This window comes from Thamnophis elegans, chromosome 2 (assembly GCF_009769535.1).
Source record: "Thamnophis elegans isolate rThaEle1 chromosome 2, rThaEle1.pri, whole genome shotgun sequence".
Lineage (NCBI taxonomy): Eukaryota > Metazoa > Chordata > Lepidosauria > Squamata > Colubridae > Thamnophis > Thamnophis elegans.
Genome location: NC_045542.1, coordinates 95,175,878 through 95,197,800, shown reverse-complemented (window position 1 = coordinate 95,197,800; position 21,923 = coordinate 95,175,878). Strand labels below are relative to the sequence as shown.

The window sequence follows — 21,923 nt, the reverse complement described above, 5'->3', positions numbered from 1 at the left end:
CACAGCTTCTGGAGGCAAGCTGTTCCACTGATTAATTGTTCTTAACTATCAGGAAATTTCTCCTCAGTTCTAAGTTGCTTCTCTCCTTGATTAGTTTCCACCCATTGCTTCTTGTTCTACCCTCCAATGTTTATTTGGCTGCTTCAACAGTTATTAAGTGTGAAAAATGGTTTTTCTCAGTACTATTGTACTGTATTGAATACTATTTCTCAGTACTATTGTAACTTCAAACATGAATGAATTGTTGTAAGTCAAGAGATACTTGTATAAAGTACATTTCTGAATCAGAATCAAGTCCCAATTTTTGCATCTTCCCAATCCAAGTTGTTTGTAACATTCTGCCAATTTCTGGGGAACTTGAATCTTACACATATTTAAGAAATATGGAAAATCTTGTTAATTACAAAAGAAAATACTGATAATTCTTCCTTGCCTATAAAGAAAATCATTAAATGCAGACAGCTGCCAAAAGTTATGTACAGGATTGACATCACCTCAACATACTTGTGAACAAAATAGAACTTACTATAAAAGCAAATGTATTTTTTTATGTTATTATCACACCGGTACCCTGTTTCCCCAAAAATAAGACCTCCCTGAATAATAAGCTCAATCGGGCTTTTGAGAGCACATGCTAAAATAAGCCTTCCCACAAAATAAGCCCTCCCCAAAATATTGCAACACAGCAGCAGCCATGGGATGACCCCGCTCACTGCCTTCTGCACCTCAAAAATAATAAGACCTCCCTGAAAATAAGGCCAAGTGCTTTTTGGGGGGGGGGAGGGTCAAAAGAAAATAAATACATATATATACACACAGACAGACAGACAGACACACACACACATATATGCTGTTCTTGTTTTATTCAGGTCTTTTCCCCTGTTATATATATATATATATTTAGAGTTACAACTTCCGGTATGCCCAAATATGGGAGGAAGATCACTACTTCCATTCTCTGTCCCAAATATGGGAGGAAGACCACTACTTCCATTCTCTGTCCTTCGGCTCGTCACAAGAGACCATCCAGACAGAAACCCAATATTTTTACTGTTGCCTTTTTGTTACATTTGTTGTATTTGTGCTGATAAATAAATAAAGGGAGACTAGTATAGATCTATTTCAAGCTATTTAGCTCTCATCAGCTAGCCATACCCTTACTGGGAATCGAACCTGTGCAGTATTGCATCTTAGGCAGATGTCTTAACCACTAAGCCACAGAGTTCGACTCCTTATCAGCCAAGCCAGGGTGAAAGGTATCTATTTAGAGTTACAACCCCCATACATATTTGGGCATACCGGGGGTATGCCACATACACACACACACACACACACACACACACACACACACACACACATATTGTTCCTTGTTTTGGAGCAATACTTACCACTATGGATGTTAGATCTTCGCTTTCAAAGCGGCTAATAGCCTGATCTAGTGATTTGTACATTGCAGCTGAGATACGCTGGGTGATAAGTCTGTTCAAGTCAATTGACCTGCCTAGCAGCTGCAAAAGACACAAGTGTAAAACCAAGAAATTGGTGATTAAAAATAGGACAAAAATCAAGTACAGAGCCAGAACAGTAGCATGCCTAAGGTTTTGGACTGGCACGAGATGTCAGACCTCAGGATGCTGAGCAAGACTAAGGGGACAAAAGCTATCAGCTTCCAATAAGCCATTTGGGGCAACCAGTTAAACTGGATAACAGAGTTAACCATTATATATTTCCTTCCTTATACTGAGAGTACTTTTTATATTTTTCCAAAAATAGGTCTTATGTAGAACGCCTTCTGCCATACAGAGATTCACTGGTGAAGCCCTTACACATGTACTTTTTGCTAGTATGGTTACCTGCAAAACATAAATACCTGCGAACAAGTATTCTAAGCCATGGAAATGTATGGCTTAGAATACTCGTTTGCCCAGATTTTGGCATGGGAAATTAATGTGTGAATTTGTCCTAAAGAGCAGTCCATAAAAAACACCAAAGAATTTGCTAAAAAGAAATTGTACCTGGACATGTCTTTGTTTGAGCAATGTTTCATAGCGGTTGGATGGTGGGTAAGGAATAATCACTCCATAATTTTTACATTCAGCCCGGAAGCGCTTATCTAGTAAAACACTGTGAATGAAAAACACTCATCAGACTCTTTACTTGATTGTCTCTTCACTACAATTCATTTATTCTCAAGACACCAGTGAAAAGAAGAGCTATGTAATAAGATCTAGTGCTTGCATTAAGGGATAATGAAGGGAGGGGGGGAAAACAGAAGAAAGCCCAAAGTAGAAACTGACATGGAAGCAATTCTTGCTTTCTCTCCACAAATTTTAAATACTTCTCTGAATAGAGTTACAAGACCCTGTGCCTTTTTTTTCTAGATATTGTTCAGTGCTAGTATGAAAAGATGGTTAGTCAGGACTATTGTCACTATTGTCATCATCATCATCATAGAAATCTGCAAACTTAAATTTTTGGCTGTGGAAAAAATGTTTCCAATAACTAAAATAACTTGCTAAGCAACCTTGGGACGTCTGGTTAGCAGAAATCAAAACCAATAATTTATCAAGACAAGGTGAATTGCCAAATTAATTATGTGAACCGTGTGTGGAAAGATGAAATATTGTAGAAGCAGCTACCATTTTGATAATGGAGGAGATTTGATTCTCTGAGGTAAAATAGATTTTAGGTGATATTATTCAAGCAGCTGATTTTTAATTGCCGAAGAAGCATTGATCATACAGCAAGAAGCAATGCTTTGAAAAGGTTTGCTATGAATTACTGCTATTCAGTGGTGGGATTCAAATAATTTAATAACTGGTTCTCTGCCCTAATGACCAGCTGGCTAGGCAGGGCTTGGTGGTCATGTGACTGGGTGGGTTAATCAGAGAGGCAGTTTCTGTAAGCAGGGCAATAAAGATTAGGCTAGAAACAACACCAGAATGTTTCCTTCCTGCCTTTCTTACAGGATTACCATGTAAAGTAGAACAAAACAAAATGAGATTTCTTCCAACAACCGGTTCTCTAAACTGCTTAAAAAGTTAACAACCAGTTCTCCTGAATCAGTGCGAACTGGCTGAATCCCACCACTGCTGCTATCATGTTTGAGTATAAACAATCTTCTTCCATCAATGTCCAGTAATGTCTATTTCTTGTAATGCCATTACACAAACCATATATTTTCAGCTCGGGAACTAATTTATCCATACAGAAGAACATTAATAGCTGGTGCAACACTCCCCAAACCAACAGAGGTTTCATACCTGCCAGCCATTGCTTTATAGTAAGCAAAGATTTGATCTGCCAATTTATACACAAACTGATCAAAACACAAGTTCACCTGGTAGAAAAAAGAACAAAAAAATGGGCTTTATAATAACAGGCTTTATAAAAGTTGAAGTGATATATGTAAAATAAATCAAATGTTTGATATTAATAATTAACAAAAATAATGCAGAGAGAACTCACTTCTGCTTCAATTTCATCATAGAGAAATTGCTTTTTAAACTTGGTCAAAGCATAATAGGCGCTATCGTTGTAGAGATCCAGTGGGTAGAGCACATACCTGCAATTAATGAAATAGGTCAGCACAGACATGTTTGTGCAAGCATTTGTCTCAACTATGGTAGAAATTTTAAAATGTGATTTAATTTAAAACTACTGGTTTCAGGAAAGCCTGCATAACATTTGATACAATATTAAAGCAAGCTTTCTTAATTTTGTGCTTTACAAATCAATATTTGCTTACAATCTATTTGGCTCTGTAAAAAATAATAATCATGCATACAATTGTATTTCATAAACCTGCTACAATGGAATCCAGCCAATCGCACATGGTCATGAACTTTCATGAATTCATTCATTTGCAACATTTCTCCTAGCATCTATCAACCAAGTGACCATCTATTGGCCTGCTCATCAATTTTTTCTTACATCCTTAAAAATCGAAAGGGGAAAAAATAAATTGCTTTATACAAACCACTTCATAATTCCTTTATACTGTATGAAACAAACGGTTGTTTAAGAACATTTCAGCCCTTCACCTCATTAGACTACATGTAATAAATAAAAGTAAATTAACCTTCTGAAGAGATTGGCAGATGCAACATAAACAGGGAGACTGTTTCGAGGCACAAAGCCAGTGGTGGGTTCTTACCGGTTCGGACTGGTTCAGCCAAACCGGTAGTGGTTGGGTGGCCTGGGTTACTGGAACCAGCAGCAACCCAAACCTGCCACACCTCCGAACCGGTTCTTTGGTTTTTCGCTTAAACTGTGCATGTGCGCGCAGGGCGCATCAAACACGCGCGTGCGGGGCACACTCATGAGCGAACCAGCAGTAGTGCCTGCAGGAACCCACCCCTGCACAAAGCTGAATTTAAATTAAATCAAATTCCTTCAAGTATTATCACAGACACCCACGGATACATTTCATATCATCCGGGAGTTCTTACTCCATCATGGAGGGTTCTTTGGTATCCAGGATGTGATCAGTTAGAATCCAGGGCATTGACATCTCAATGGGGAACTGAATTCGGCGACCCATGGTCAACTCCAGAAAAAATTCCCGGAACCAAAGTTGGGACAAATCACAGCACTGTTGGAGGGCTTCTGAAAACATAAAATATTTCCCCAATATAAAGTGTAAGTGAAAACATATAATATTCCCCCCAAATAAAGTGCAAGACAGGTTTAATGCATAGTAATATAAAAAGATATTGCAGTGTGTGTGAATACAGCAAGTCCATGTTACAAAATATTATAAGGAGATAATGTAACAGCATATTTGAACTGAAAAAAAAATTGTATACATAAATATATAAAATTAGACTGTTTTCTTACAAGAATAAGATCACAATTTATTTTTTAAAAAACCTAAACAATTGGGCTAACAATTTCTTTCAAGTTCACACCCAGTTCTAATAGTTCTTTAATATAAATTACAATGCACTGAAAATTCATTGTTCCAGAGCTGGTTACTTTTGACAAGCTAATTCTGTCTAGGTTACTAATTTCAGAGTTGATGTTGCTACTTGCCACTTATATTGAGAAGATGTGTAAAGAAGAAGGACTGTTTATGGAATTCTTCAATGGCCAGAACTATTGGTCCATCCAGGCTGCTTCTAAGAGTCTTCTTTGAACCACTCTTGTCTGCAATGAGGGATTCTAACATGGTTCTCACCATATAAAGCTGAAAACACACGTTGATGACTGTTATTACAGTAATCCTTTCATAAATAATAATAATCATGCATAAATAATAGTGCAGGCAATCTTCAACTTAATACCAATTGTTTAGCAACTATTTTGGGTTACGATGATTATAAGGGCCTTGGAAAGGTGCTGTCATAAAATGTCACACTGCTCCCCTGTTGGTCACATGACCCCCATTTTGAGTACTTGGCAACCAGCTTATATTTATGACTGGTTGCAGTATCCTGCAATCACGTCATCATGATTTGCTACTTTTGTGGTGGTTTTTAATGTTTTACATTGGTTTCTGGCAAAAAAACATACATTCGGGAGAAAGGGTTATCCCTTACAACCATGTGATTCAATTAAAGGCCCCATAAAAATGGTTGTAAAATCAGGTCTAGTCACATGGGTGCCTTGACTTACAACTGTCACAATTTATGACTGAAATTCCAGTCTCAATTGTGGTTGTAAGTTGAGAACATATTCATATTCAGTGCAAACTGAGAAGAGGGGTGGTATCAGTCCATATCAGCTATTCCACAGCTGAGGGTGTCCTATTGATCAGACCTGCTCAAAGGAACTTGGAAGATGGAACTCACTTGGAGATCGGAATCTCAGCTGAACTTCCCTCCTTGATCTCAGTGAAAAAACAGATTCATTTTGTAGCAGAGAAGGTTTGCTACTACTATTATAGTTACAACGATCTCTTTCAAAGGAGGAAGGGAGTCTCTGATATGTACAAGTGGATAAATAATAGAATACTGGTGATATTTAAATTATGACTGTAATGGAGACTGCCTGGTATGATCGTATGAGATGACAGTTGTAAAGCTGGTAGATCATGTGATCAACTCATTTTACGATGTTCTTTGCAGCAGATGTTAAGTGACCACCATAGCAATAGCACTTAGATTTATATACCGCTTCCCAGTGCTTTACAGTCCTCTCTTAAGCGGCTTACAGAGCCAGCATATTGATTTCAACAATCTGGGTTCTCATTTTACTGACTTCAGAAGGATGAAAGGCTGAGTCTTTGTTTACATCGTCAGTGTGAAACTGAACAGTATAATAAAATAAAATTATTCTAAACATCTGGTTGACAAATTAACCTGCATCTTCTTAATAAAGGAACAGATACCTGTGTGCTTGAAGGTCCAACTGCTCGTCGTGGGACTTTAATATCAAAACCACCTTTGGGATCTTTCTCCCCTCTCAGACAGGGATCATTTGGAGGCTCACGTCCTCCCTCCCAATCACAGATTGTCTTTCTAATTGCCTGAAGAACACTGGAAAGTGAAGAGTGGATCTATCATTGAACTGAATTGCTGTGTTTACAGTGAAGACTAAATAATACATTTAAATATGAAGTACCATGTTTCCCCAAAAATAAGACATGGTATTATTTTCTTTTGACCCCTGAAATAAGCGCTTGGCCCTTATTTTCAGGGAGGTCTTATTATTTTTGAGGTGCAGGAGGCGGAGAGCGTGGTCACCTCATGGCTACTGCTATGTTGCAGTATTTTTGGGGAAGGCTTATTTTAGTCTATGCGCTCAAAAGCCTGATTGAGTTTATTATCCGGGGAGGTTTTATTTTCAGAGAAAAAGGGTAGAAATGTAATTATGTAAGTACTGCATGAAGCTTTAGTAATATCATACAAATCTGATATTTAATGATAATAGCATCAGCACTAATTAATAAAAAAAACAACGCTACTATTTTGATATGTAAAAAGAGTTAAGTATCCCATACCACATTAAAGGGCTAATTTCAGTTGCTAATTCATTCAGAGCAGCAGATGAATGAAGACTGTTTTCAGTTACACCCACACATACATACGCATTATATACACCCACACAGACAAAGAGATTGTGTGTCTTGGTGGAAGCGGTGGCGGCGGGGAGAATAGGAGAAACAAAATGTTCTGATAGTCTGTTAAATGACAGCCGATAGAAACTAGAGAAAAGTAAAAACTACAACCTCAAAGCTTCATGATTATAAGAGACATGACTATAATCCATGTCCTATCAAGATCTTCTCTATGGAAGCAATTATTGGCTAAATATCAAGCATATGTGGATACTGTCTGGAATGCTGATTTTTTAAATACAAATGCTTGGGGAGACAGTGAGTATTTGAAAATGCCTTGCTTGACCCCTTGTTCCAGCTAACCTGGCACTGTTTATACTTCTTCCAGTTCTCTACACTTGCAGTCTAAGTATTTTCCAAGCTTTCTACCTTTGAATTGGCAATATTATAAATTTAGCCCAGAGATGGGCTGCTACGGGTTCACCCGGGTTCAGGAGAACCTGTAGCTAATGTTATGGCCAGTTCAGAGAACCTCCAAATCTCACCTCTGGCTGGCCCTGCACATTCCACCCTCTTAGGAGTCTCCATGTGAGCCATTTTGGATGCAAGGTAAGTGCAGGGTCCGTGCAGAGGCTCAGGGAGGGGAAAAACGAGCCTCCTGGAAGTTTCAGAAGGCCAGAAACGGCCTGTTTCCGGCCTCTGGAGGGTCTCCAGAGCCCGTGGGAGGCAGTTTTCATCCTCCCAGAGGCTAGAGGAAAGCCTCCGGAGCCTGGGGAGGGTGAAAACACACACACCACTACCACCATGGTGCAGGAGGCCAACTAGGCCCTGTCCACTAGTGCCACGCCCACCCAGCAACCAGGCAGAGAACCCGTTGCTGAAATTTTTGAAGCCCACCTCTGATTTAGCTTGGAATTTCCTGTGAGTCATGCATGGAATAAATCCTGCACTTAGAAATATGCATGCTAATTTAATGGGTGTAGGCAGGGAGAAAAAAAAATGAAATAAGAGTCCATGTATTTACAAAACTTCTAGCAAGCGATTAAGTTACCTGATGAGGACATTTTTCTTCTTCCTGACCGCTTGCCTCAGGGGCTCTCTCAGGGTCACCTGAGCAAAGTCCTGTAGAGCAGCATAGATTGTGTTCCTGATAGCCTGGTTGAAGACGCTCTCCATGCGACCCATGAGCACTTGCAGGCCCTTGATCATAGCAATAACCTGCATAGATTAAAAATAGTCAGTGTGGCTCTTTTAACTATACCAGGCCCATTCACAGGAAATCTCAGGACAGCATCCCAAAAGCACTCTTCCCAGTGGTGTATTAACCATTAAGCAGACTAAGCACAAGCTTAGGGCACCAGGCCCAAGGAGGGCACCACAAAGTTGAGAAAGAAAGAAAGAAAAAACAATGAAGATTTGTACAGTATGTACGAAGGAGGTGGGTACCAAGATTTGTCAGTGCTTAGGACACCAGTGAGCCTTAATCCACCACTGACTCTTCTGCTATCCTAAAAGCCCTGGATTTGAGTGGATTTTCTCTTCATACAAGAGTACAAGAACAAGTCGAGAAAACAGGACAGTTGTAAATTGAAGACAGAAATGTCTGGATCCTCCAATATTCCATTTCAACACAAGATTGCTTCAGTCATCCATTCAAGTAAACTATCTATCCTGGGCAAAAATGAGGGATACATCCACCTACCTCCACAAAGGCAAACTTTTCCTCACTGGTATAATTGTATCTTGTAGCTCTCTCATACTCTTCAGCAGTGCCTGGACAATCTTTGTTACAGAATTTATCCGTCGGATGGACTAGCTTCCAAGAATACTTGGAGGAGAAAAACAACAACAGAAAAATCCAATTGGAAAAATCCAATATACTGATTTCTTGGAAAATATTAAATTCAGCGTAGAACATAATTTCTCCAGTATATGTAGCAGAGGTGGTACTCAGCTGGTTCTCTCTGGTTCGGGCAAAATGGTAGCGGTGGCTGCAGGAGGCTCTGCCCGCCTGCCCTGATGTAATGCGCAAGCACTGCGTATGCACAGAAGGCAGTGAGCATGTGCAGACGCACGCACACTCACATTTGCGAACTGGTAGGAAAGATACATGAATCCCACCTCTGATATGCAGATTCTATTTTTTTAAGTTAGGTTTTGTGAACAATACACAGGCATGCACATTTTTAAATAAGTTCAATTTTTGCAAGCTTTAGAGGAAAAGTAAATTAAAACATGTTCAAGACTCTGGTTTATCCTGAAGGCAGCTCTACCTTAAAAATCAACATATAAATGTATCAGGAAAAAAAAAACGTACCACTTCCATCACATGTGCACTCCACTTGGACAAAAGTTGAAGTCCCCGTAAAGCCAGGTCAAAAAGCTCCCTATATTCTTCATCTGACTTCTGACTGTCCAATCCCGAGCCTGTTACAACCTGGAAAAGGAGTAGATATCTGTCTCACTCAGGAATCTTTTCCTTTCGTTGCTTCATGTTGCTATTTTCATTAACTGAGCATGACATTGCAAATATTTACCAACAAGAGTTAACTGATGGATAGAGGGAATGAGGGGAAGAACTGAGAAATTAATGTATTGATTTATTTACTCAATTTCTATAACAGTCCATCTCAATCAATGACTCTGGATGGATTTCAAATCCAGAATTACTGGAAAGCTTCCAAGATAAAATACACAGATGGCTGAAATCATAATGACATGATTCCTCCAATCAGTTTCATATTCTAGTCCTTCACCTATGTATCCCAAACAATATAGTTCAAAGATAACACCCAATTATAAAAACTTCATCCAATTTCCTACATGTTCAAAGATCTAGAAAGATCTTGAAAGAAAAATGTAGAAGTGCCAACACCTGAATTTCTTCATTATTGTAACTTTCACTGAATTCTTTTGGAAACATTTTGGCTAACAGTAAATATCTAGCTCCTGTAAAAGAGAAATTCAATGATAACTTCTCCTTTGGGTTTACATATGCAAATATATTGTGTAGCATAGTGCCCTCTATTGTGCAGGCAATCATCTGCCCACTAACTAATTGTGAATGTTTTTAAAACTTTGAAATGAGAAAGGCCTTAGCTATCCAACCTATACGGGTGGTAGGTTTAAACAATGCTGAACAGTATATTATCTGACAGCACTAAAAGCAATTTGGAAGGCCTAGTAGCACCTAAAGGTAAAGGTTCCTCTCACACATATGTGCTAGTCGTTCCTGACTCTAGGGGATGGTGCTCATATCAGTTTCAAAGCCGAAGAGCCAGCACTGTCCGAAACGTCTTCGTGGTCATGTGGCCGACATGACTAAATGCCGAAGGCGCACTGAACGCTGTTACCTTCCTACCAAAGTGGTTCCTATTTTTCTATTTGCATTTTTTACATGCTTTCAAACTGCTACGTTGGCAGAAGCTCATACAAGTAATGGGAGCTCACCCTGTTATGCTGCACTAGGGATTTGAACTGCTGAACTGCCAACCTTTCTGATCGACAAGCTCAGCGTCTTGGCCGCTGAGCCACTGCGTCCCTTTAGGAACACCTAGGGATGTTTAACTGTTTTCAGAAGGAGGTTCATATTTATTCTTCAATTGTACAATGGAACTACAATTAAAATAAGTAGATGGAATCTGGACAAAGACTAAAATTGATTTGGTTTAACCAATATTTAAGTTTAATTGAAAAAAAGTAAATTTAATACAATTAAAAAGATTATTTTTAATATTTTACCCTAAATTTAAAAACGTACAATTTAAAGGCAACCTTTGAAAAAAAAATGCAGGCAGCATTCAGGGCACCCCAGAACTGCTCATGGCCCTGGGATATTGCATTATATACTTTTTTATGCAAAACAGCAAATAAGATTTAGACTGCAGACTGTATCTATGACACAGAAGAACAGAGAAAGTTACATACTTTTGAATCAGGAAAATCTTTCTATTCTGACTATCTGGAGAGCTGCTGTTGGTTGGAATAGACAGAATTGGACATTCATCATCTAAATCTCCAAGAGGGAAGCTATTTGCATTCCAACACCATAATCAAACATAGAAACAGAGTAATAACGAATTTCCCATAGAACACGCACAATATCTATTCTTTCACACATGGATTGCGCAATACATGCCTCCATAGAAGCTTACCTCACTGTTGCTGTAGCGAGCAAGTTCAGAGATAAACCGGATATGATCGTCTCGGATCTGTACCATCTGTTCACAGATGTTATACTGTGGACTGATGCTGCTCTGAGTACATGTCCATCTGGGCAGAAAACCAATGTCTTTAAGTTAACACTCATTTCTGACTCTACGGTTATTACTCAAGATAACTTTGGTCCACTGGTCCACTAATATCTCACTTGATCCAATGTCTTTTTGATATGGTGCATTAATCAGTAACGGACAACTGAAAACTATAGTTGTTGGAATAGATATGTTTTTTAATTTCATAATTTATCCTACCCTACACCAATTTATCCTTGGTTTGTTTATTTTACTTATTTTATGTTTGGGGTAAAAGTACGGTAGTAAATCCAGAGGACAAATGGAATTATTCACTCAATAAGTGCATAATTTGAAGTCTGGTCTTTAAGAAACTATATATACTGTAAGCAAAAGTATATAAGGAAAAGATGTCTAGAATCAAAAAATGGGGTCTATTTAACCTACATTTACAACAGTCTGTGTCTATGCCAATATAGAATAACATCAGCAAAAAAAGTTAAAAATTTAATTAGGAAATAAATAAGGGACCAAAATGATTTGATATACCTGGCAACCCTAAATAATAATAGCAAACCATAGTTTAGAATAGTTTCCTTTTCCTGTCTGCCAGAGCAAGGCCCATAGCTATGATTCATCTATTCAGATAAAACAGAGAATCATAGTAAGTAGCAAATGATTTATAAAGTTCTCATATTAGAATGTCTAAATCTTACAAATTCACAATTTCTCCATTTAAGATGATATCAATAATGACCCATCTTTAATATGATTTTCCATGAACTTAGCCTTCTTCGTTTACAGGACTATGAATTATTCTTAAATGTAGCAAATGAACCTGACTTCTATTTAAATGTCAGAAAACAATATTTATGCCGGCTATCTGAATTGCCAATTCTGCTATTCAAAATTTGCTGCTTATTTTGAAAGAGTGGGGCATTTTAAAATATCATTTCAGGGACTAGATATCCTTGGTAATATTGAAGTAGATGCAATTCTCTTAATTATGTTGACAGTGATGATTAGGTCCTATTATATTTCCAGATGTTCAGAAATCCAATACTTTGCTCTTACCCTTCCAGTGTATTGTTCCCCAAAGAAATCATCAACAGGTTGGTGATCAGATATTTTGCTGCACTAGCCCAACCTGCCATATATAATCTATTCCATTACACAAAATTAAAAGGCCATACAAGAAAAAAAAACACAGTTAATTACATTTCACCACAAGGATGGAAATGAATTAGGGAGACAAAAAGGAAAAGAAGGGCATGAATGTGCAGGAACAAAACCCCCCACAATTGTTGTGCAGCCAAGTTATTGTTCATACTCTCTTCTCCAAGGAAGGAGAAAGAGGCTCAGGAGGCGATACTGCTCTGCTTAGAAACTGAATAAGAAAATAATTGTTAGTAAGTAAAGATGAGTGGAAGAAATAGTTCGCAGTTTGATTACTGGGATGGAGTAGAATGGATTAGAAATGGGATTTAAACACACATTGTTAAATACTTCCATGGACTGGGCTGAGTTTAAAATCCAAATTATTTTGGCAATAGAAGGTTAGAATGATGAGTGAGAAACAACATACAGATTTATGCTAGTATGGAAGCCATTAGTTAGATACTATAAAACGAAATAAATAAACCCTCAATGAACACCATGAATTCCAAAAATGAAATCCAATTATAACCTGAATTCTTTTTTGCAGTAATTAGTGATTGTCTCTTATTAGCAATAATTCTGTGACTGCCAGCCTTCTGATCTAAATTTGAGAAACTGAAACTGTTTATTTGGTTCGAATCTTAGTAGTTATCCCCAAATAAAGTCACCAAGTTGTGTAGTGAAATGGAAACTGAAACTGCCAACTGAGAGGCATGCATCATATCAAATTGTGTGATCTTCGTATGGTTGAACCACCTTGGATTTACATCTTGCAATAAATTGAACTGCAACTCTTACACTTCATGCCTAGAAATTGCTACAGCGGAGGCTGCTTGAAATACAGCCAGTCAGCATTGCTTTGTAGGATTCCATATCAAGACAGGTGGTCATAATTCAACCCTTAATTGTGATTTCATTTACCAAGGTCTTATAGGGCAGATGGGCAGCACCAAAAGTAATAATAAATAAACAAACCCGTCCTCTCTAAGCTACCACTGAAAAGGCTCCCCAAGATCCATATTCATCCTATGAACAATTCCACTGAAAACAATTCCAGTTGTGAGTAACTAGAGTTTATGCTATATTTCTTTTGTTGTCCTCCTAAAACCCAATCCGAGAATCCTTTTGGACAGATAGAGTGCTGTGTTCATGCTCTGGAGGATTTTCTATCCAATTGAAAAATGTGGATAAAAATTACCCAGAGCAGGCACACTAGGTCACATTCATGTTCACAGGATGAGCATTCATACCTACATTCGCAGCTGCCAAGCACGCAAACAAATAACAGTCAACATACAAGTACAGACACTGAATTTAATATATGCAAATATATTCCCAAAGTATATCATCACTCCTATATATTGACACTCATATCCATTTTTCTGCCATGTACTTCACATGTACATAGTTGAACAAATCCAATCATTCCTTTCCATTTTCATCATCTTATACACACAGGTATTCAGATGTTGGCCACCATATGCATATAAACTCTCAGTGAAAATTATTGATCTGCACTCGGTTCTAGCAATCACTTCCTGTATCCCCAAAGACACATCTTTATGGCTATAATTTATGGACAATTTGCTAGTTAGAGACATTTAGCCAGCCTGACTGGTGAACATTCATAAAGTCGGAGAAAGGTAATCTACATCCTTGTTTGGATTAAACAGATCTGTAATACCGTGTTTTCCTGAAAATACAACCTACTCCAAAAGTAAATCCTAGCTTGATGTTTACACATGCACCCAATATAAGCCCTACCCCCAAAATAAGACCTCATTAAGACTCCAGCCACTCCAAGGTGCACGGGTAAAAATTAAGCTAGGGTGGGGATGAGGTGTGGAGCTGCCCTACTACTTACCTTCGAACAGTTGCAGCCAGGCCTCGCACACCCCGACACCTGCCTCGCTGGCCTATTTCTTCTGCAGCCGGCAAGGCTTTGCAGCTGATAACAGAGCTCTGGATTGATACAGAGCTCTGTTAACAGCTGCAGAGGCCTTCAGGAAAGCCTTGCCGACCTTGCCGTCCCCAGAAGAAATTTCTGAAGGCCTCTGACAGTGAAAAGGAGGCCGGGGGATGATGCATGCAAGTGAGGTGAATCAGTGGACGACTCCCCCTCCCGAAAATAAGACCTGGTGCCTTTTTTGGTTGCAAAAGGTTTTATAAGATAGGGTCTTATTTTAGGGAAAACATGGGTATTAGGGCATTCCCTCACTAGCCAAAGGACTGGATGAGATTTGAAACTGAAATTAAGATGGAAATAGCAAGGAAGAAGTAAGAAAGTTTAAGGTTAGGAGCAAAATCTGCCTGACTTAGGGAAAAACTCTAGGAACGCAAGAATTTTGAATGGTAGGCAGAGTTCACTGAGCTTGAAAAGTGTTGGTATAAGACAGAAGTATAAGTCTTATACTGGGTATAAATCTTCAATAGTTGCATCCCTGGATTTGCCATCAGAAGGTAATAACTCTGTGCAGCCAAACAGAGAAAAGTCTCAAAAGATCTAGACTGTCACTTCAGGGTAAAATAATAATCTGATTTAATTGCATCTTCAGAGCAATTCTAAAATTATTCTTGAATTGATCCTTTAATAAATAAAAAAGGGACTTTTAGAGACTCAATCAGTTCAAGGCCACAGCCTGAGATGTTGGAATATCTAAGAACCAGAAAATACCAGGGAACGGAGATTAAGGTTGAAGAACATTTAATTCCAAAATTGGCAGTACTTGAGGATCCAACGTTTAAAAGACTGCACTCTCTGCATGAGTTATCTTTCCATTATATTAATAAAGGAGACTATTTGAAGCTGAAGGTTGACATGAGAGGTCCTTGGTGCTCTCTGTTTGCTTGTTTTCTTGCAGACATTTCATTACCCAAACTAGGCAACATCATCAGGCTAGTATGGAGTGCAGTTTGCTGTCAGTTTATATTCTAGTGGCTTGCCTGTCAGTTTTGGTGGTCTTAGAGATTCTTTGGTTGATCAGTTTGCTATTGGCTACTTTGGATGTTGGCTACTGATGTTACTAGTTTGGGAAATGAAACGTCTACAAGAAAACAAGCAAGTTCAAAGAGTACCAAGGACCCTCCCCCTTTCCATTTCATTTTTAGGACTTACTGGGAGATCTGGTTAGGGAACCAATGAAGAATTGGTTTATTTCAGGGAGGTAAGGTACATTCAACTGTATAGAATTGGTCGTGACCCGTCAAAACCGCGGTCGACAAAAGCACGCTCGACAAAAGCGCGTACCTGATGTCATCAGCAGCGCAACGAAAAAAATTAAAAATAAATTAAATTAAAATTAAAATAAAATTAAAGCAAGCCGATTCACATAAAGGTAAGGGTTAGGTTTAGGTTTAGGTTTAGGTTTAGGGTTAGGGTTAGGTTAAGGGTTAGGGTTAGGGTTACGTTAAGCGTTAGGGTTAGGTTTAGCGTTAGGTTAAGGGTTAGCGTTAGGTTTAGCGTTAGGTTAAGGGTTAGGTTTAGGGTTAGGTTAAGGGTTAGGGTTAGGGTTAGGTTTGGGGGGGTTAGGGTAAGGTTTTCGATTTAATTTTAAATTTTCCGCTCACAGCGCGATGTTTTCGTCGCGCTGTGATGACGTCACGTACGCGCTTTCGTCGAGCGCGCTTTTGTCTACCGCGGTTTTGTGGTGGAACCAGAATTGGTAGAATCAGTGTCTTTCAAGATACAGTAAAGAGAAAATAGGAAATCATATTGTGACCTACATCCTTAGCAAAGCACTCATTCTTAGGTTCAGTCATCTAATCACTCGGACACAGGCTCACAGGCAATCACGCAGTGAGCTTACACACGAGTGGAAGAGTAGACTAAGACACACCAAAGCCAAGAGACATTATGGCAGGCACTCACTTGGATTTGTTCTCCTCATAGTGAGCACTGGTCTTAATGTATCTGGCCAGCTCTATCTGCATATCGCCGAATAAAGGAACCACCTGCAGCTGCTGGAAGAAAAAACAAGAAATGGTTTAAAGAAGGTAAAAAGGCTTCTTTTGGTATGAGTGTGACGCATGGTGTAAAGAAGCGTTTAACCACCAGAGGGGGCTAAAAAACTAGAAAGAGGATTCCTGACAATATTGGGAGGAGCAAAATAGTTTGTGAATTTCCATGGTGAAGCCGAGAAATGTGCGTTATTATGATGATTCAAATCAGGTCAGTACAATTTTTAGCTAGCAGTTTCATCATTATTTTGCATGGGCACCAGTCCTGTTGAAAACTACCTCTGCAAGATTTCTGAATGCTAGGTCTATTCAAAAACTACACCTTTTCTTACAATATAGTACATTGGAACACTCCGCTAACATTAAGTGTGGGAGGGATATATGGAAAAAGAAATACTAATTGATGGTCCTGAGACCATCTTCTCAATGGTATGTATTAGAAAGAAGCAGTCATGTCCCATGGGTTCTAGTGTGAGGAATACAGGTAGTCCTCGATTTACGACCCCAATTGAGCCCAACATTTCTGTTGCTAAGCAAGACATTTGTTAAGTGAATTTTTGCTCCATTGTGTGACCTTTCGTGACACAGTTGCAAAGTGAATCACTGCAGTTGTTAAGCTGGTAACATGATTGTTAAGTGCATCTGGTTTTCTCATTGGAAGGTTGCAAAGAGTGATCACATGACCCTGGGACACTGCAACTGTCATAAATATGAGTCAGTTGTCAAACATCTGAATTTTGATCACATGACTATGGGAATGCTGCAATGGTTGTGTCGAAATTGGTCATAAGACACTTTTTTCAGTGTGTTGTGACTTTGAACAGTCACTAAATGAACTATTGTTGTAAATTGAAGATTACCTGCAGTACTATCAGGTGAAAACAAAACAGTGGCTCTAAATTGCTGGCCAAGTGCACAAGAGGGTAGAACTTCTATTGCTTTAATAACTGCCTAAAAGAGGAATGTCAGCAGAAGTAGTAAAAGTGCATGAGCATTAAATTCTTCTGCACCTGGTCACCCTAATATGATCGCCTTAACCCAGGAAATATATCTTCACCTTTTACTTCCTGTTTTGCTTACTGCTACCATACCCAGCCATCAATCTCAACACATGTAAAAGGTTGTTATCCAGACAGGAAAGTGGGGTTTCTACTCTCATGATAAATCTTGAATCACATATTTCGTTTATTAAATATGAAGCCGAGTCTCCTCAATTGTCTCAGATTATTATCGAGTCTCAGAGAACTAAAAATGAAAATAGCTTTGGCTAATGAGAAAGGAAATTTGCACTTGGAAAGTTTTCAGTATATGATTATATGCTTCACTTGAAGCAATTATCTGAATTTATTAATAATCTTGGATTACCATTTGTAGGTTAGAAAAACCTGAATCTTTGCTGCCATCTAATGAACTAAATTTTGCAACCCAATATGGTAGCCTTAAATACTCATGTTTGCAAAAAAAAAAAAAAACTAATAGTAAAGGTTATTTCTTTAAAATAGTTTGAAATTATATGCCCATTTTTATTGACAAAAACAACAGAACAATGATTTTATACAATGGTTATTTTTTTTTCGTAAAAGGAAACCATAGTCTTCCAGGAGTGCTCCTGGATTAAACATGGACAGATTTTGTTCAATAAAGTGACTTCTCCCAAAGATGCTTTTTCCCAAAAGGCAACTGGACTTTGTTTTTCGTTGAAGGCATTTTGCTTCTCATCCTAGAAGCTTCTTCAGTTCTTCTTCATTTCAGAACTAAAGAAGCTTCTTGGATGAGATGTGAAAGGTCTTTAAGGGGGAAGCCTTTTGGAAAAAGCATATTTGGGACAACCATGATTTGGATGACTGAGAATCTCCATAGAAAAAGTGACTTCTCATTTCCATCCTTCTCCAAAGAATGTTTTTGATTACAGTGATTCGTATGAATTATTCACTCTACCCAAATAGAACTAAATCATCAAACTATGAACTACATCATCAAAGTTGAACCAACCAATTAGCAGCTAGTTACTAACACATTAGGTTTAAAGAGCAGAGCTAGGGTTTATTTCACGGTGATTTTTTTGAGTAAAGTAAAATTTTTAACTTGCAGGTAGTTCTCATTTAATAGCTACTTGTTCAGCAACCATTCAAAGTTACGATAGTGCTGAGGGGGACATATAACTAGTCCTCATAGTCTCTGTGATCAAGTGATTTTGATTTGGGCACTTGGAAATCAACTTGCATGACAACGTACTATGGTCTTATGTTTACCTTTTGCAACCTTCACTGTCAGCTTCAGACAAGCAATGTCAATGGGGAAGATGGCAGGAAGTTACAAAGGGCGACCATGACTATGGGCCATTGCAACCATGAGGGATTAGCCTAACAATTGGAACTGCCAGAATTGCTGTTGTAAATTGGCATGGAGATTGTGCTATATGATCACATTGTTTAACAATCCCACTTATTGTTAGTTAAAAGAACTATCTGTATACAGAGATGTTATTAGATAATGGAAGACTATAGCAGTCTAACTCAGATATTAAATAGGTTTTAGAATAGATCTACACTGTGCCTGACATAGATTGAACACTATTTTTTAAACAGGTACAAGAATCCAGTGGTCTTTTATATAATATTGAGGACTCTAAACTTTGGGTACCATTTTTGAAATTCTTGCACTCCAAATATTAAGCTTATGGAAGAAATTTACATATTAATGTTTGACAAATGCATGAAATCACTTTAATATTTCCATGCAAGAGGAAGAATGAAACATGTAAATCAGCTCTCGTTCACAAGCATATGCGTGAACAGAGGAATTCATTCTGGAACTAGGCAATAGCTTCAAGGGATGGTGAAGTCGAACATGTATACAAATATCTTAATTTAAAATCTTCTCTTTTAAATAAGCAAGATCCTTAACAGTTGCGATTTTGCAGGTGGGCTGAGACTAGACCAATAATGGATGATATATTTACCATGTTCATATTTCCTTCATTTGCTAAAAGAAACACATATTGTTATGTTTGAACAGCAGTATGTAGAATGTTAGCAATTAGTAATTAGAGGTGATGTACTGTACCCACAATGTAGTTTTTGAGTTACACTTAACAATGGAAAGAACTCATTTTAATGAACTTGCAAGAATAAGCATTTAGCAATGCCCCAAACTGAACTGCTACAAAATGAGCCATTGGAGAGGGCACCTGAAGGTTTACAGCAACGATCTATTGCCCTGATAATAGGAACTACAGGTGAAAATTGAAAAATTAGAATATTGTGCAAAAGTTCATTTATTTCAGTAATGCAATTTAAAAGGTGAAACTAATATATGAGATAAGACTCATTACATGCAAAGCAAGATCATTCAAGGCCTGATTTGTCATAATTGTGATGATTATGGCGTACAGCTCATGAAAACCCCAAATCCACAATCTCAGAAAATTAGAATATTACATGCAATCAATAAAACAAGGATTGTACATAGAACAATATCGGACCTCTGAAAAGTATAAGCATGCATATGTACCAGTGATGTGCGGTGAGGGTTACTGTTGGTGAGGCAAGACCGCAGCAGAAGCGAGAAGCAACGTCCCCGCTGCTGTGTCCGACAGGCATCTCATGTTTTTGGCGGACATAAATGCGAGACGCCTGTCGGACACAGCGGTGGGGGTGTTGCTTCTCGCCGCCATCGCGCTCCACCGCCTTGCCCCCCCCGCCTTCTCCAACGAACAATCCTGCTGCCCCGGCCTGCAGCCAGCCAGCCCACCCCCCCCCCACCCAACCTGCTCCCTGCCTGGACTCACCGCTCTTCTCCTCCTCCTCCTCTTCCTCGTCCTCCCCTCTCGGTGCTGGGCTGGCTGCAGGCCGGGGCAGCAAGATTGTTTGTCGGAGGAGGCAGGAAGGGGCAAGGTGGTGCAGCGCGACGGTGACAAGAAGCATCTCAGATGGAGCCGGGACACCCGGAAGGCAAGCCGGCACTTCGGCATGCCTTTAAGTGCCGGCTTGCCTTCCAGGTGTCCTGACTCCATCTGAGATGCTTCTCGCCGCCGTCGCGCTCCACCGCCTTGCCCCCCCGCCTCCTCCGACAAACAATCCTGCTGCCCCGGCCTGCAGCCAGCCAGCCCACCCCCCCGCCTGACCTGCTCCCTGCCTGGACTCAATGCTCTTCTCCTCCTCCTCCTCCCTGCCCACCCAGCCCATTCCTCCCCCCACCACCATTTTGTCCAACAGGCCAGGCGTCTCGTGTTTATGGTGGACATAAACGCGAGACGCCTGGCCAGTTGGGACATAGCGGTGAGAACGTCCCTGCTGCCTCCGCGCTCCGCCGCCTCGCCCCCCTGCCTCCTCCGACCCCACTGGACCACTGTGAAGAAAGAAACACACACACACACACATACACTCCACAATAAAAAATTACATATTTAATTACAATAAATTTTAATCCCCCCCTCCCTCCGTCCAATCCACATACCTTTTCCAGCTGTGGAAACTCTCTCAACTCTCCTCTTGTCCGCCCAACGTAAGCGTGCTCAACGTAAGCGTGCTCATAAGGTATGATTCGCTGCTCCCCGATCAGGAAGCGGGAGAATCAGTGTCTCCTTTGCATATGGAATTTTTTGCTTTTTAACTCTTTCTTAACTTTTAAAAGGTGAAAAATTCTTTATGCAAAGGAGGCCCCGAGTTCTCTGGCCTCCTCCTAGTTAATACTGAGAGCGGACACCAAGCCACTGTGACTTGAAATCTGGTAACAACTACCCTGGCTTTAATTATTTTAAAAAAATTATTTAAAATTCTTTCCTTTCCCTGAGGAGACTGGTGAAGCCCCGCCTCCCTTGCCTCTAATGACTGCACGTTCCTGATATGTACTCAATACTTGGTTTGGGCCCCTTTTGCAGCAATTACTGCCTCAATGTGGCGTGGCATGGAAACTATCAGCCTGTGGCACTGCTGAGGTGTTATGGAAGAACAGGATGCTTCAATAGCAGCCTTCAGGTCTTCTGCATTGTTCCATCTCATGTCTCTCATCTTTCTCTTGGCAATGCCCCATAGATTCTCTACGGGGTTCAGGTCAGGCGAGTTTGCTGGCCAATCAAGCACAAAAATCCCATGGTCATTGAACCAGGTTTTGGTGCTTTTGGCAGTGTGGGCAGCTGGAAAATGAAGTCAGCATCCCCATAAAGCTCGTCTGCAGAAGGAAGCATGAAGTGCTCCAAAATCTCCTGGTAGACAGCTGCGTTGACCCTGGTTTTAATGAAGCACAGTGGTCCAAAGTCATGTTGCTCCTTGATCCAAAGTCCTCTTTTCTGATGACAGCAACTTTTGCCAAAAACACCAAAAACTGGTTCAATGACCGTGGGATTACTGTGCTTGATTGGCCTCTCCATTCTTCCTCCATACTCTGGGTCCTTGGTTTCCAAATGAGATGCAAAAGTTGTTCTCATCAGAAAAGGACTTTGGACCTCTGTGCTTCATTAAGACCAAGGTCAACGCAGCCATCTACCAGAAGATTTTGGAGCACTTCATGCTTCCTTCCGCAGATGAGATTTATGGGGATGCTGACTTCATTTTTCAGCTGCCCACACTGCCAAA

General features: G+C 39.6%; 1 protein-coding gene across 2 annotated transcripts in view; it reads right to left on the bottom strand.

The window, feature by feature from the left end:
- CYFIP2 (cytoplasmic FMR1 interacting protein 2) overlaps window positions 1-21,923 on the bottom strand; it is a 71,138-nt gene that overhangs the window by 25,665 nt on the left and 23,550 nt on the right. The window contains exons 10-21 of one of the 2 annotated variants that reach the window (XM_032212256.1): window positions 16,259-16,350; window positions 11,155-11,272; window positions 9,318-9,437; window positions 8,703-8,828; window positions 8,052-8,218; window positions 6,332-6,479; window positions 5,035-5,188; window positions 4,452-4,608; window positions 3,469-3,565; window positions 3,264-3,340; window positions 2,016-2,124; window positions 1,389-1,508 (exon numbers count right to left, since the gene is read on the bottom strand). In XM_032212256.1, coding sequence (XP_032068147.1) covers window positions 1,389-1,508; window positions 2,016-2,124; window positions 3,264-3,340; window positions 3,469-3,565; window positions 4,452-4,608; window positions 5,035-5,188; window positions 6,332-6,479; window positions 8,052-8,218; window positions 8,703-8,828; window positions 9,318-9,437; window positions 11,155-11,272; window positions 16,259-16,350 — 1,485 coding nt within the window. The remainder of the gene's footprint in view (window positions 1-1,388; window positions 1,509-2,015; window positions 2,125-3,263; window positions 3,341-3,468; window positions 3,566-4,451; window positions 4,609-5,034; window positions 5,189-6,331; window positions 6,480-8,051; window positions 8,219-8,702; window positions 8,829-9,317; window positions 9,438-11,154; window positions 11,273-16,258; window positions 16,351-21,923) is intronic. The other variant, XM_032212257.1, reaches the window with a different exon arrangement.